Source organism: Schistocerca cancellata, chromosome 2 (assembly GCF_023864275.1).
Source record: "Schistocerca cancellata isolate TAMUIC-IGC-003103 chromosome 2, iqSchCanc2.1, whole genome shotgun sequence".
NCBI classification, from domain to species: Eukaryota; Metazoa; Arthropoda; class Insecta; order Orthoptera; family Acrididae; genus Schistocerca; species Schistocerca cancellata.
This window is the reverse complement of record NC_064627.1, coordinates 270,956,289-270,972,242: the sequence shown is the minus strand read 5'-3', so window position 1 is coordinate 270,972,242 and position 15,954 is coordinate 270,956,289. Positions and strand designations below refer to the sequence as shown.

The 15,954-nt window shown below is 43.8% G+C and overlaps 1 protein-coding gene across 1 annotated transcript in view; it reads left to right on the top strand.

Annotated features, from left to right (window-relative positions):
* Window positions 1-3,749: 3,749 nt before the first annotated feature.
* Window positions 3,750-15,954, top strand: part of LOC126153199 (suppressor of lurcher protein 1-like) — a 200,674-nt gene continuing 188,469 nt past the window's right edge. The window contains exons 1-2 of the mRNA XM_049916053.1: window positions 3,750-3,770; window positions 4,177-4,421. Coding sequence (XP_049772010.1) covers window positions 3,750-3,770; window positions 4,177-4,421 — 266 coding nt within the window. The remainder of the gene's footprint in view (window positions 3,771-4,176; window positions 4,422-15,954) is intronic.

The window sequence follows — 15,954 nt, the reverse complement described above, 5'->3', positions numbered from 1 at the left end:
CCAGTGAAAGCAAAGAAAGAAAGTGGTGAAGCGAGAATATTCCATGATGTCCCACAACAAATTCCAGTTTCGTTTCAACCGAAATTGTCCGAGAACAAAAATGTGTGCAAGACATGCTAAACGCCTCTCATATGTTGTCTCACAATCGACGCTGAACACTAATCACTGATGGGTTCCACTGGTACGAAATTGTATTTGTGCAGCCTTGTAAGGTTCCGGGAAAAACGCTGAATTCCCTCGGGATAGAAAGCGAAAATACAGCGAAACGGAACTGAAACTCAAGGAGGAACTTCCCGACAACACAGAGGCGGCGCTCTTCTGCATTTGTCATGTCGTTGTTTCCGGGCGTTCTATTCTTATCAAAAATTTACGTCGTGCCAACGCTGTCCAATTTCTCGCGAACGGAGGAAAATACGGTTCGTTCGTCGCCGTTGTATTATTCACGTGATGAACGCACGGCCCGCATGCGGAACTGGCTGCGTCTCGCGCCTGCTACGAATGCGGGTAGCGCTGTGTGACTGCTGCGGAAATCACGCAGTCCCGTTCCCTGGGGGCACGCGTCACATCTGCGTGGCAGCTGCCGGTTACACGAGTCCATGGTGACAGGTTGTTCGAAATGTAAATAATAAAAGGCAAAAAAGAGCAGGCCAGGTAAAGTCAGGGGTAGCTTCCTGCGTACGGGATTAATTTTAAAAATAGTCATATTAATTACACAGACGAAAATGAAATTCCACCACCAAGAAGTTATAAGGTTAGAGGAATCAAATTTAGCCTAAGCAGTTGTGTAGCTAATTTATTTGACTGAAATTTCCAGATCACACATTATTATATTTACAAGAGCGTACTGAGATGTAATGCCTCCGAATTTTTTTATGTGACAATCCATAAAGTTTTATTCTTAATTCCTCGTGTTTACATACTTCCAGCCCTCTGCCACTAGAGGGCTCAGAATTGTTCCGCATAACATGGCCGTGTGTAACGTAACTCTGTTGCTGTGTGAGAAAACACTTGCTGTAATAGAGTTTCGAATTCTACAGTTCGTCCACATATGGTGTACCCTCTCCTTAAGCATGACCACGCCAGAATACAAACGAGCGCTGACACATCTGCAACAATCAGATGCTTTGGATTCACTGTCACCGATTGTCCCCCATACAGTCCCGACTTGGCTCCATCCGATTTTCATCTCTTTCCGAAACTTAAAGAACAACTACGAAGACTTCACTTTGATCGTGATAAAGTGGTGCAAACAGCGAGAAGTTGTGACTCCATCAACGAAGGCAAACATTCTACAGTGTTCGTATCAACGAACTGGTGCCTCGTTTGTAGAAATGTGTTCAACGCCAGGGAGACTGTATTGAGAAATGTCTACACATGGAGAACAAACTTGTAGAACGTTAATAAAGTTTGTTTTATTTAAAAAAACATTAAGAGCTTTCACATTAAAATTTCGGACGCGTTACATTTCAGCACGCCCTCTTATTTATTGTTTATTTACCTTGTCTGGGTTATGTCCCTTAGGCTCTATGTTAAATCAGATCAGTAACAACAAATACCAGTAAACTTTACAAAAATATTCGCAATTTCTATGCATGCTCCTGTCTCACTTATATACATCTGAGAAATTATCATTCGAAGAATTATAATTACCAACACAAATAACAGGTGTGAAGAATGATAATTATAAATGCCTTTTATATTAACACCAAGAATAACAACAATACTGATTATTTAACACCTTCGAAGCCTTGTTCAGTATCATTAGAAACAAAGGAGACAAAGAAAGATGAGAAGGCTGCACTGACAGTGCCAATTGCTGTTTAAAAGGAAAAAATTTTCAATGGAGGTCTTAAAATGTCTCTCTAAGTAGGGAAATTTCTACAGTACAACAGTCCTGCAACTGAACGACATTAAGAAATGGGTATAATTCAAATGATTCAAGAGGACACCGTTTTCATCAGTTTGATGAACGGCCAAAATTGCGAAATTCAGTTCTTTTTATTTGACTGACGACCGGTTTGAGGTACCACAACACATTGTCAAATCATCCAAACAGAAAAAAATGGTATACTTCGTGATAGCACATAAACCTTGTACAATATTAACAAGGTTTGCTTGTTGTTACGGAGTTTATAACATTTTTGTCTTTGGATGACTTGAGAATGGGTTCTGATACCCGGAACCGGTCATTAATTAAAGAAAAAGAACTAAGTTCGCAACTTCGGCTGTTTTTGTTCACCAAACTGATTGATACCCGTTGGTATCCTATTATTAATCCAGCATGCTAGAATTCCAAAGTAACACCATTTATAAATATCCCGTCATCATCTAAATAGTAAGAGATATCATTAGAAGTTCTCTTAGCTAAAAGGGAAAGTTTTGATTGTCTGCGGTTATTTTTCAGTGACACTCAACAGCGAAAGTTTGATGAAATTGTTACTCTGAAATATTGTAGGAATTAAGATAACCGACTTCGATGTTGACGAGGACAGGTTGTGTCTATTAAGAGAATGATTAACGAAACAGCGCAAATATAGCCCGAATCGTTTGGTCGATTAATAATTCGGTTCAAGCCATTTGAAAAACGGCCTCTGTAAACTTACATAATACATTTAATGCAAGAAATATTTCAAATGAAGTACGTCATCAGATCTTAAGAAATGAAACACAGCTGAAAAATTAATACTTAATTTATTATTTCGTCAGTAAGAGTGCAAGGAATCGGCAGATCTGATATACGTGTATAGCCAAACGATTACAGTTTTGGAAAAATTGGATGATTTATTCAAGGGAAGGAGCTTAACAAACTGAGCAAGCCATTAACGCGTTGATCCACCTCTGACCCTTATGCAAGCAGTTATTCAGTCTGATATTGATTGACAGTTTTTTATGTCCTCCTAAGGTATGTGGTCCCAAATACTGTCCAACTGGTGATTTAGATCGACTCCTGAAATGGTTGGAGGGTGCTGCCCATAATGCTCCAAAAGTTCTCAAGTTGAGCAGAGATCCGATGACCTTTTGGCCAAATTACGGTTTGGCAAGGACAAAGACAAACAGTAGAAATTCCCGCTCTATGCGGGCAAGCATTATGTTCCTGAAATGTAGGGCCAGGATGGCTTGCCATGAAGGACAACCAAACGGAGCGTAGAATATAGTCGACGTACCACTCTGCTGTGAGGGTGCCGAGGATGACAATCAAAAGAGACCTGCTATGAAAAGAAACGATGCCCTAGACCATCACATCTGGCTGTCGGGCCGTATAGCGGGCTACAGTCAGGATGAAATGGAATTGAGCGTTTGGCGTCATTGGCCGAGAGGCCCCTTGCGGGGCAGGTCCGGCCGCCTTGGGGCAGGTCTTATTACTTTCGAAGCCACACTGGGCGACCTGCGCGCCGGATGGGGATGAAATGATGATGAAGCCAGAACAACACCCCGTTCCTGAGCGGAGAAAATCCCCACCCAGCCGGGAATCGAACCCGGGCCCGTAGGAGGGCTTTCCGTCACGCTGACCACTCAGCTGTTGGGGCGGACACAGTCAGGTTGGTATCCTACCACTGTCTGGTGTGTCTCCAGACACGTCTTCTCCATGGAATCTCATCGACTGGAGGAGATTTGTCTATAGTTATAAGTCCCGCTTAGCATTGAGCGAAGACGTGTTTGACTGTACATGTACATCACATCTATCGATTTACGCCGCATTCTGATAATTCCCTACTACTGTCTGGTGTGTCTCCAGACACGTCTTCTCCATGGAATCTTACCGACTGGAGGTGATTTGTCTATAGTTATAAGTCCCGCTTAGCATTGACTGTACATGTACATCACATCTACCGATTTACGCCGCATTCTGATAATTCCCTGGTTGTGTGACGTTTTGTTGGCCTTGGAGTTTGAAACGAAACTGCATTTTTTTAAAGACATGATATTTGCCTTCGGCTGCAGTTATTATTTATTTCACAATCGCACTTACGGTCTTTGCGCCATTTTCAAGCGTTACTGCAAAAGATTTTGCTTCAGTGCCACTTGTAGGCAGCTGTGAAAAGAATAATTCCTTAGCGTAGAATATGACGTCCTTTAAAAGATTCTATAAGACTGTTAACACTGCCCGTGAGAAGTTAATCAGAAATTGCATTTGCTGAACTCGCCATTCGGATACTTCGCATAGCAGGCTGGCAGGCCGGGCGGTTCATCAGGCTGACGCTGACGCTCGCCTTCCTCTCTGGTGTGCCCACAGCGTCCAACTGCGACGCGACGCTGAGCAGCGACTTGGTGAAGAATGGGTCGGTGTCGTCCCCCGGCTACCCGGACCCCTACCCGCCGGGCAGCCACTGCCGCTACGACTTCCAGGGGCGCGGCAAGGAGCGCGTCCAAGTGGTCTTCAACGACTTCCTGCTGCACCAGCCGCCAGAGAGCCACAGGGAGTGAGTATCGCACTATTGCCCTCTCCTACAGTAGTCTGCAGAGGTTCCAATTTGGCAACCAGTTCTCCATTGGCGAACAGCCCCTTTGTGGAACCAGGTTTTTATTTATTTTTTTTTTACTCGCTCACTGTTCCTCCTTTATCATCTTTTTTACACAACGAATAAACAATACAATAATAAAAACAAGTGTGTTGCTACACTACGAGAAATCAGTACTTCCGCTGCCTAGAGACAATGAAATACACTCATACTCATAAATTACAGTTGCAGAATGTGGTGCCACACAACGTGGCACTACACAAAACTGACGCTAGTAGCATAGGCACTTAGGGAACACACACGACACAGATCTGTAGGTCCACAGCATTGGATAAGTTGAGAAAACTGTCCCGAAACACATGTGCTACAAAACGCCACTGTTTTCTGCGCATGAACCCCGACATCAGTATGGGATATGATCACGATGCACACGTACACAGGCCGCACAATGGGGTGGCATACTCTGGATCAGGTGGTCGAGCAGCTGCTCGGGTGTAGCCTTCCATTCTTGCACCAATGCCTGTCGAAGCTCCTGAAGTGTCCTAGGGATTTGAAGACGTGCAGCGATACATCGACCGAGAGCATCACAGACGTGCTCGATGGGGTTTAGGTCTGGAGAATAGGCAGGCCACTCCACTCGCCTGGTATCTTCTGTTTCAAGGTACTCCTCCGCCGTGGCAGCTCGGTGGGGCCGTGCGTTATCATCCATCAGGAGGAAGGTGGGACTTACTGCACCCCTCGAAAGGCAAACATACTGATGCAAAATGAAGTCCCGATGCACCTGACCTGTTACAGTTCCCCTGTCAAAGACATGCAGGGGTGTACGTGCACCAATCATAATTCCACCTGACACCATCAAACCATGACCTCCATATAGGTCCCTTTCAAGGACATTAAGGGGCTGGTATCTGGTTCCTGGTTCACGCCAGATGAAAACCAGGCTAGAATCACTGTTCAGACTATACCTGGATTCGTCCCTGAACATAACCTAGGACCACTGTTCCAATGACCATGTACCGTGTTGTTGACACCAGGCTTTAAGGGCTCTCCTGTGACTGGGGCAGTGGAATGCACCTTGCAGCTCTCCGGACAAATAAATCATGTCTGTTCAGTCGTCTGTAGACTGTGTGTCTGGAGACAACTGTTCCAGTGGCTGCGGTAAGGTCTCGAGCAAGGCTACCTGCAGTACTCCGTGGCACTGATGGTGAGATATCGGTCTTCTTGTGGTGTTGTACACTGTGGACGTTCCGTACTGTACCGCTTGGACATGTTTCCTGTCTGCTAGAATCGTTGCCATAACCTTGAGATCATACTATGTGGCACACGGAAGGCCCGTTCTACGATCTGCTGTTTTTCACCAGCCTACAGTTGCCCCAGTATTCTACCCCTCATAACGTCATCAATATGTGTTCTTTGAGACACTTTCAACACACAGTCACCATTAGCACTTCTGAAAACGTCTGCACACCCACTCGCTGCACCGTACTCTGACATGCACCAACACACTTTTGCGTATGTGGACAGCTGCCAGCGCCACCGTGCGAAGCCCGCAGGTCAAATGCACCGTATGGGCATACCCCGAGGTGATTTAAACCCGCCAACCTCCGACCAGAACGTTGTTTCACCATGTATCAGCATTAGGCTTAATTTATGAGCGTGAGTGTAAATCAGTGATGAAAGTTAAAAATTTGTGCCGGGCAGGGACTCTAACCCGGATACTCCTCTAGAACGGTTTTCCTAACCCCTTTGACTATCTTGGTAAGCTTCCCCTTTTTTTTTGTCATCAGTCTACTGACTGGTTTGATGCGGCCCGCCACGAATTCCTTTCCTGTGCTAACCTCTTCATCTCAGGGTAGCACTTGCAACGGACGTCCTCAATTATTTGCTTGACGTATTCCAATCTCTGTCTTCCTCTACAGTTTTTGCCCTCTGCAGCTCCCTCTAGTACCATGGAAGTCATTCTCTCATGTCTTAGCAGATGTCCTATCATCCTGTCCCTTCTCCTTATCAGTGTTTTCCACATATTCCTTTCCTCTCCGATTCTGCGTAGAACCTCCTCATTCCTTACCTTATCAGTCCACCTAATTTTCAACATTCGTCTATAGCACCACATCTCAAATTCTTCGATTCTCTTCTGTTCCAGTTTTCCCACAGTCCATGTTTCACTACCATACAATGCTGTACTCCAGACGTACATCCTCAGAAATTTCTTCCTCAAATTAAGGCCGGTATTTGATATTAGTAGACTTCTCTTGGCCAGAAATGCCTTTTTTGCCATAGCGAGTCTGCTTTTAAAGTCCTCTTTGCTCCGTCCGTCATTGGTTATTTTACTGCCTAAGTAGCAGAATTCCTTAACTTCATTGACTTCGTGACCATCAATCCTGATGTTAAGTTTCTCGCTGTTCTCATTTCTACTACTTCTCATCACCTTCGTCTTTCTCCGATTTACTCTCAAACCATACTGTGTACTCATTAGACTGTTCATTCCGTTCAGCAGATCATTTAATTCTTCTTCACTTTCACTCAGGATAGCAATGTCATCAGCGAATCGTATCACTGATATCCTTTCACCTTGTATTTTAATTCCACTCCTGAACCTTTCTTTTATTTCCATCATTGCTTCCTCGATGTACAGATTGAAGAGTAGGCGCGAAAGGCTACAGCCTTCTCTTACACTCTTCTTAATACGAGCACTTCGTTCTTGATCGTCCACTCTTATTATTCCTTCTTGGTTGTTGTACATATTGTATATGACCCGTCTCTCCCTATAGCTTACCCCTACTTTCTTCAGAATCTCGAACAGCTTGCACCACTTTGTATTGTCAAACGCTTTTTCCAGGTCGACAAATCCTATGAAAGTGTCTTGATTTTTCTTTAGCCTTGCTTCCATTATTAGCCGTAACGTCAGAATTGCCTCTCTCGTCCCTTTACTTTTCCTAAAGCCAAACTGATCGCCACCTAGCGCATTCTCAATTTTCTTTTCCATTCTTCTGTATATAATTCTTGTAAGCGGCTTCGATGCACGAGCTGTTAAGCTGATTGTGCGATAATTCTCGCACTTGTCATCTCTTGCCGTCTCCGTAATTGTGTGGATGATGCTCTTCCGAAAGTCAGATGGTATATCGCCAGACTAATATATTCTAAACACCAACGTGAATAGTCGTTTTGTTGCCACTTCCCCCAATGATTTTAGAAATTCTGATGGAATGTTATCTATCCCTTCTGCCTTATTTGACCGTAAGTCATCCAAAGCTCTTTTAAATTCCGATTCTAATACTGGATCCCCTATCTCTTCTAAATCGACTCCTGTTTCTTCTTCTATCACATCAGACAAATCTTCACCCTCATAGAGGCTTTCAATGTATTCTTTCCACCTATCTGCTCTCTCCTCTGCATTTAACAGTGTAATTCCCGTTGCACTCTTAATGTTACCACCGTTGCTTTTAATGTCACCAAAGGTTGTTTTGACTTTCCTGTATGCTGAGTCTGTCCTTCCGACAATCATATCTTTTTTGATGTCTTCACATTTTTCCTGCAGCCATTTCGTCTTAGCTTCCCTGCACTTCCTATTTATTTCATTCCTCAGCGACTTGTATTTCTGTAGTCCTGAATTTCCCGGAACATGTTTGTACTTCCTCCTTTCATCAATCAACTGAAGTATTTCTTCTGTTACCCATGGTTTCTTCGCAGCTACCTTCTTTGTACCTATGTTTTCCTTCACACCTTCTGTGATGGCCCTTTTTAGAGATGTCCATTCCTCTTCAACTGTACTGCCTACTGCGCTATTCCTTATTGCTGTATTTATAGCGTTAGAGAACTTCAAACGTATCTCGTCATTCCTTAGTATTCCGTATCCCACTTCTTTGCGTATTGATTATTCCTGACGAATGTCTTGAACTTCAGCCTACTCTTCATCACTACTATATTGTGATCTGAGTCTATATCTACGCCTGGGTACGCCTTACAATCCAGTATCTGATTTCGGAATCTCTGTCTGACCATGATGTAATCTAATTGAAATCTTACTGTATCTCCCGGCCTTTTCCGAGTATACGTCCTCCTCTTGTGATTATTGATGAGGGTATTCGCTATTACTAGCTGAAACTTGTTACAGAACTCAATTAGTCTTTCTCCTCTTTCATTCCTTGTCCCAAGCCCATATTCTTCTGTAACCTTTTCTTCTACTCCTTCCCCTACAACTACATTCCAGTCGCCCATGACTATTAGATTTACGTCCCCTTTACATACTGCATTACCCTTTCAATAATCTCATACACTTTCTCTATCTGTTCATCTTCAGCTTGCGACGTCGGCATGTATACCTGAACTATCGTTGTCGGTGTTGGTCTGCTGTCGATTCTGATTAGAACAACCCGGTCACTGAACTGTTCACCGTAACACACCCTCTTCCTTGCTTTCCTATTCATAACGAATCCTACACCTGTTATACCATTTTCTGCTGCTGTTGATATCATCCGATACTCATCTGACCAGAAATCCTTGTCATCCTTCCACTTCACTTCACTGGCCCCTACTATATCTATATTGAGCCTTTGCATTTCCTTATTCAGATTTTCTAGTTTCCCTACCACGTTCAAGCTTCTGACATTCCACGCCCCGACTCGTAGAACGTTATCCTTTTGTATATTATACAAGCTTTTTCTCATGGTAACCTCCCCCTTGGCTGTCCCCTTCCGGAGATCCGAATGGGGGACTATTCCGGAATCTTTTGCCAATGGAGAGATCATCATGACACTTCTTCAATTACAGGCCACATGTCCTGTGGATAGACGTTACGTGTCTTTAATGCAGTGGTTTCCATTGCCTTCTGCATCCTCATGTCGTTGATCATTGCTGATTCTTCCGCCTTTAGGGGCAATTTCCCACCCCTAGGACAAGAGAGTGACCTGAACCTCTATCCGCTCGTCCGCCCTCTTTGACAAGGCCGTTGGCAGAATGAGGTTGACTTCTTATGCCGAAAGTCTTCTGCCGCCAATGCTGAATATTTATCAAAATTTAGGCAGTGGCGGGGATCGAACCCGGGACCGAAGACTTTTTGATTATGAATCAAAGACGCTACCCTTAGACCATCCAACCCAAATTCTCACCCCATCACGTGGAAGTAGAGGTCCCTTGGTCGTAGCAATCGATGTCCTGCCGGGGTTCGGTGCACCCACACTGAAAATACCTGGAGCCATCCTCGCCCGTACTGATTTGTAGTGTCTGTTCCGTCGGATGGGAAGCGTGTCCGGTCGGCCGAGGCCACTAACGCAAACATTCTAGAGAAGCGGAGCATTCGGATTTGAGTCTCCGTCCGGCACAAATTTCCAACCTTCATCACTCATTTAATTCAACCCCTGTAGGCTGCTGGACTCCTCGTTTCTTGTAACATAATTTCGTTACGGCCGCTCTTACACCAGTCGTACAGACACCACATTTGTATATAAGTATGGTGCGTCAGTGCGTGACGCTAAAACTTCGCAAGCCAATTTTTCAGGTCCACGGGGGCTACGTGGTAAGTTATCCCTCCATCCCCCACCCATTAAGAAGGTTTCGGTTCAGAGCTATAGAGGGTGGATTCGAAAATATCATAGCGTCGCACCAATGGTCTTCTTAAGGGAAGCAGCTGGGAATCGATTGGCCTGAATGCTGAATAAAGTCGTAGAATCTTCCAGAACGTTATAGAATCTTCCAGAACTTTCGAGATTGTTTCAGTACGTTTTTTTTTTTTAATGTTTCAGTATGTCTGAGGATATTCCCCATTGTTCCGTTATCTCGTTGTGCTTGTGATAAGCTTTATATTCTCCAGCTCAGGAGGGTATATGTAGACGGCGGCGCGATACATGCACCACTGCCGGCCGGAGTGGCCGTGCGGTTCTGGGCGCTACAGTCTGGAGCCGAGCGACTGCAACGGTCGCAGGTTCGAATCCTGCCTCGGGCATGGATGTGTGTGATGTCCTTAGGTTAGTTGGGTTTGATTAGTTGTAAGTTCTAGGCGACTGATGACCTTAGAAGTTAAGTCGCATAGTGCTCAAAGCCATTTGAGCCATGCACCACTATATTTTTGTAAACCGATTAGTGTGGATCAAGGAAAAGTGAGAAATAATAGAAAGTGAAATAAACTGAAATGAAATTGAATTGCGAAAGGTAGAGAGAAGTGTATTAACTGGAATTTTATTGTGTTACACGAGATTAACGTTTAACAGGATGCCGACAAAAAAGGAGAAGGTCTTGCTAATGATGAACTGACAAGGATACACAACAGTGAAGAAATGAAACAGGTCAGCAGCGAGAAGCATGTTTAGCTTCACAATCGAAGAGAATAAAGAGATTAAAAGAAAACCTGCATCTATATCTACAAGGATACTCATCAGATCACACTTAAGTGCCTGACAGAGGGTTCATCTAACTGCCTTCACAATAATTCTCTATTATTCCACTCTCGAACAGCGCAAGGAAAAAACAAACACCTATATCTTCCTATGCGAGCTCTCATTTCCCTTATTTTTTTTAATGAAGATCGTTTCTCACTATGTAGGTCGGTGTGAACAAAATATTTTTGCATTCGGACGATTCAGTACGTGATTGAAATTACGTGAGGTATTCTGCCGCAACGAGAAACGCCTTTGTGTTACTCGCGTCCATCCTAAATCCTGTATCATCTCCGTGACATTTTCTCCACTATTTATCGATAATATAAAATGTGCTGCCTTTCTATGAACTTTCTCGATGTACTCCGTTACCCCTAGCTGGTAAGGATCCCACACAGCGCAGCAGTGCTCCAAAAGTGGCCGTATAAGTGTAGTGTAGGTAGTCTCTTTAGAGGATCTGTCGCATCTTGAGGGTGTTCTACCGATAAGACGTAGTCTTCGCTTAGCTGACCTTTTCTATGTGTTGTTTTCGATTTCAGTTGTTCTTTACTTTAATGCCAAGATTTTTATTTGAATTTATAGTCTTTAGATTTGGTTGCTTTATCGTGTAAGCAAAGTCTAATGGATTCCTTTTAACACTCGGTGGATGACCTCACACATTTCATTATTTAGCGTCAGCTGCCAATTTTTGCTCCATACAGATATCTTTTCTCAGTTCTTTCGCAATCTGTTTGATGACTTTACTAGACGATAAACAACAGCACCATCTGCAAACAGCCCAAGACGGCTATTCAGATTGTCTGCTTAATCGATTATATAGATAAGGAACAGCAGAGGGCCTATAACCCGACCTTGGGGAACGCTAGAAATCATTTATGTTTTACTTGATGTCTTTCCGTCAGTTACTACGAACTGTGACCTCTTTGGCAGAAAATCACGTATCCAGTCGCACAGCTAAGACGATATTCCATAAGCACGCTGTTTCACTACAAGCTGCTTGAGACATTCGGGTGTCAAGAGCCTTCTGGAAAAACATGAAATAAGGAATCAATCTGATATTCCTTGTCGATAGCACTCAGCACTTAATGTGAGTGAAGATCGAGTTGTGTTTCACAAGGAACATGTTATTTAAATCCGTGTTGACTGAGTGTTAGAAGACCGTTTTCTTAGAGATAATTCATAACGTTCAAACACAGTATATGTATTCTCCAAAATCTTGCTTCGTACCGACGTTAATGTCATGCGCCTGGAATTTAGTGGATTGCTCCCATTGCCTTTCTTGAATACTGGCGTGACCTGTGTAGTTTTCCAGTGTTTCTGTACCGATCTTTTGTCGAGCGAGCTGTTGTACATCATTGTTAAGTATGGAGCTATTGCATCAGCATACTCTGAAAGGAACCTAACTGGCCGGAATACGCTTATATTAAGTGACTTAAGTTGCTTCACTACTTTGAGGTTATCTACTTCTGAGGTACTGATGTTGGCAGCTGTTCTTGATTCGAATTCTGGAATGTCAACATCGTCATCTTCGCTGAAGGATTTTCGGAAGGTTGTGTTTTTGTCATCGGTAGTTTTCCATTGCTGTCGCATAGAGAAGGCATTGGCGTTAGCATCCTTTACATACGACCAGAATTCTTTGGATCAAAATGGCTCTAAGCATTATGGGACTTAACATCTGAGGTCATCAGTCGACTGTCTTAGAACTACTCAAACTTAACTGACCTAAGGACATCACACACATCCATGCCCGAGGCAGGATTCGAACCTGCGACCGTAGCAGCAGTGCGGTTCCGGACTGAAGCGCCTAGAACCGCTCGGCCACTGCGGCCGGCGTTATTTTTATCAAAACCACGTGTCTAGCAAATCTCTAAGGTACGATGGAAATGTCCAACTGTGCTGGACAATTCAAAGCTTCCTGATATTCCGTATCGATTGTTTCATTTACTTGTTATCTTTTGGAAAGAATTATTTGTAACAGTTGACGTGTTCTGCCTTATTTTGGTCGGCCGCGGTGGTCTAGCGGTTCTAGGCGCTCAGTCCGGAGCCGCGCGATTGCTACGGTCGCAGGTTCGAATCCTGCCTCGGGCATGGATGTGTGTGATGTCCTTAGGTTAGTTAGGTTTAAGTAGTTCTAAGTTCTAGGGGACTGATGACCATAGATGTTAAGTCCCATAGTGCTCAGAGCCATTTGAACCATTTTCTGCCTTATTTTCTTTTGTTGTTGACGAACACACTGGTGCCGGCACAAACTCTGCACTGTTTCAGTATTAATTTCGCTGAATATTATACTGTCTTTGACAATAACAAGAGGAAAATGTCGCGTTAAGCGACTACTGACTTCTGATATCCTGCTAATTCATACTGTAGCTATTACATCAATCGTCAGGTCAGCAGCACGTAGATTCCAAAATTCCTTGACTGACAAGACGAGATGACTCCATGCTTACTTTACAAGTATTTTAGGCTGAAATTCCACACGCTTATCTCCTTCATTGCGAAAGCTGGGTGGTAGTAATGACTTACGGGACGCAAATTATAATTTCAGATACACATGACTGGTTGCCATCAACAAAAACTGACGTTCTATTAACTTACTGTACAATCGCAAATAAGAAACAGCTACAGACAGCGGAGCACACAAGAGACAAGAGCTACGGCGCTAATCTAAGCGAGGGAAGGCGGGAAATGTGTGTTATTCAACACCCAGTGCTCAGGCTGGCTTCACGCGGGGCCACTTTGCAGCGCTGCTCAGTGGTTCGTAAGCAGCGCTTCCGCCGACCTTAGTGGTGCTCCTACCGAGCGTTTAAGTGGTGCTCCAAGCACGCGTTAGTGGTGCTGCAAAGAGGCGTTAGCGGCGCTGCAAACTCTGCTCACCTCGTGTAAGACACTGAGCAGTAAGTGGAGGATATTTCATTAAATGTTCAACAAGACACGATAGAAATTACAATACAAACTTCCCGCCTTCTGCTTAACTTTGTCAGAGAAAGAGATCGATGTAAGTTTGAGGACGCGTCTTGTGTTTCTGGACTAGAGGATGAGATGCCGGTAGACAGCTCTTTACCTGGAAACGCTAATAAATGATTCCAAACAAAGATTGCAGATTACTTCAAGAAAGAAGGGACATGGAAATGACTTAAATGTACAACAAATCTGAAATCACGATTAAGATGCAGCTGAGATATTTGTTGAAATACGACTTTCCATGTACTGCATTTGTGAAGTATTATAGCTACTACAACACAGGCCATAGCAAAAAGAATCATCCGATTTGGCACGTCTATATTTCTGAAACTAATAAAGATATGCAATGAATTTGGTTTTTTGATGGACGGGAAACTCAAAAAGTTTTTTTTTCATACGTTTTCATATGTGTTCTACCTGCCCCCATTGAGAATTTACGGCTTATCTCAATGCGGCATTCAAATTGTTCCCACACTGCACCGAGCATGTCTTGAGTTGCAGCTTCCACAGCTACTGTTATGTCTCAGTTCAGTCATTGTTGTTGGCAACAGAGACACATAAACAGAGTCTTTTATGACCACCCACCAGAAATAATCACATGCAGTCAGCTCCGGTGATCTTGGAGGACAGTAATGTAAGGTTGAATCACTCGATCCAGTGGAACCGATCGATCGTTCAGTAATTGTTCGATTTAAAAATTTCCGCACTTCCAGATGCCAGTGTGGCTGTGTCCCATCCTGTTGGTAAATGAAGTCGTTTGAATCAGTGTCCAGCTGTGTGAAACGAAAGTTCTGAAGCATATTGAGATATGTGCTTCCTGTAACAGTGTTCTCGGCAAAGAAAAATGGACCGTACACCTTTTCCTGTGAAAATGTACAAAACACATAAAATTTTGGAGAGTCCCTCTGATGTTTTACAACTCCATGTGGTTGTTTCGTACCCCATATTCTCACACTATGACGGTTCATCTTTCCATGTAAATGGAATGTTGCCTCGTCACTAAACACTAAGCATGGAAGAAGACTGTCATCCTCCATGGCCGAGCTGTTCTAGATGCTTCAGTCTGGAACCCCGCGACCGCTACGGTTGCAGGTTGTAATCTGCCTAGGGGATGGATGTGTGTGACGTACTTAGGTTAGTTAGGTTTAAGTAGTTCTAAGTTCTAAGGGAGTGGTGACCTGAGATGTTAAGTCCTATAGTGCTCAGAACCATTTTTTTTTTTTCATCCTCTATCGAGCCAAGCACGAAATTCAGAAGTCCACACGTTGTTGTATGTCACCTTCACGAGAACTTGCAGTAGCTGAATTTTGTACGGTTTCACGCGTAAAAGTCGACGCAACACACGCCAAACGGACATCGGGGGCATGTTGAGCTGTCGAGCAGCAGGACGAACGGATTTCGGCGGACTCCTTGTGAAACTATGGCGGATGCGTTCGACGTCTGTGCCAGCCACTCGCGGACGGCCCGGCCATTTGCCTTTACACAAACAACCTGTTCCTCGGAATTGTTCATGCTACCCTCTAATGCTCCTTGCTGCAGGAGGATCCACACCATACCTAGTACAGAAGGCACGCTGAACGGTCGTTACTGACCTGCACTGCGCACAACGTATAAAACGAAACGCTCTGTTGTCCCGACACTGTTTTTACCAGAACTGAGGTGGGACCTCACTGCTGCTACCTATCGGGAACCACGTAGAACTCGAGAGTTTGCTCTTTCCAACAGTAAGTTGTTCTCGCACATATCTCAAATAATATAATAGTTACGTAAAACTTTGAACATAGCTGCTAAGGTTCAGTGACCGTGTCAGAATTATATTAGAACAAATAAGCCGTCGGTCACAAATATTAAGTCAAAATTGACCAGGTTTCGACGCTACTATAAGCGTCCTCTTCAGAATTAGACTAATTGTTCTAAAACATATTAGGTATATAATACATTAATAAAATTAAAGTTTGTACTGACTGGAAAAGATGCAGTACCTACAAGTCACACATTTAAAAAAATCTAAGCCGGAAAGGCCAGGTCATGAATAGGGCTGCTCGTACTGTGAACAAGGGTTGCAACAAGACTCTTGTTCACAGTACGGGCAGCCCTTAGCGGCTCGTCATCTCACAACTATTCATGACGTCGCCTTTCCGCCTTAGATCTTTTTTAATGTG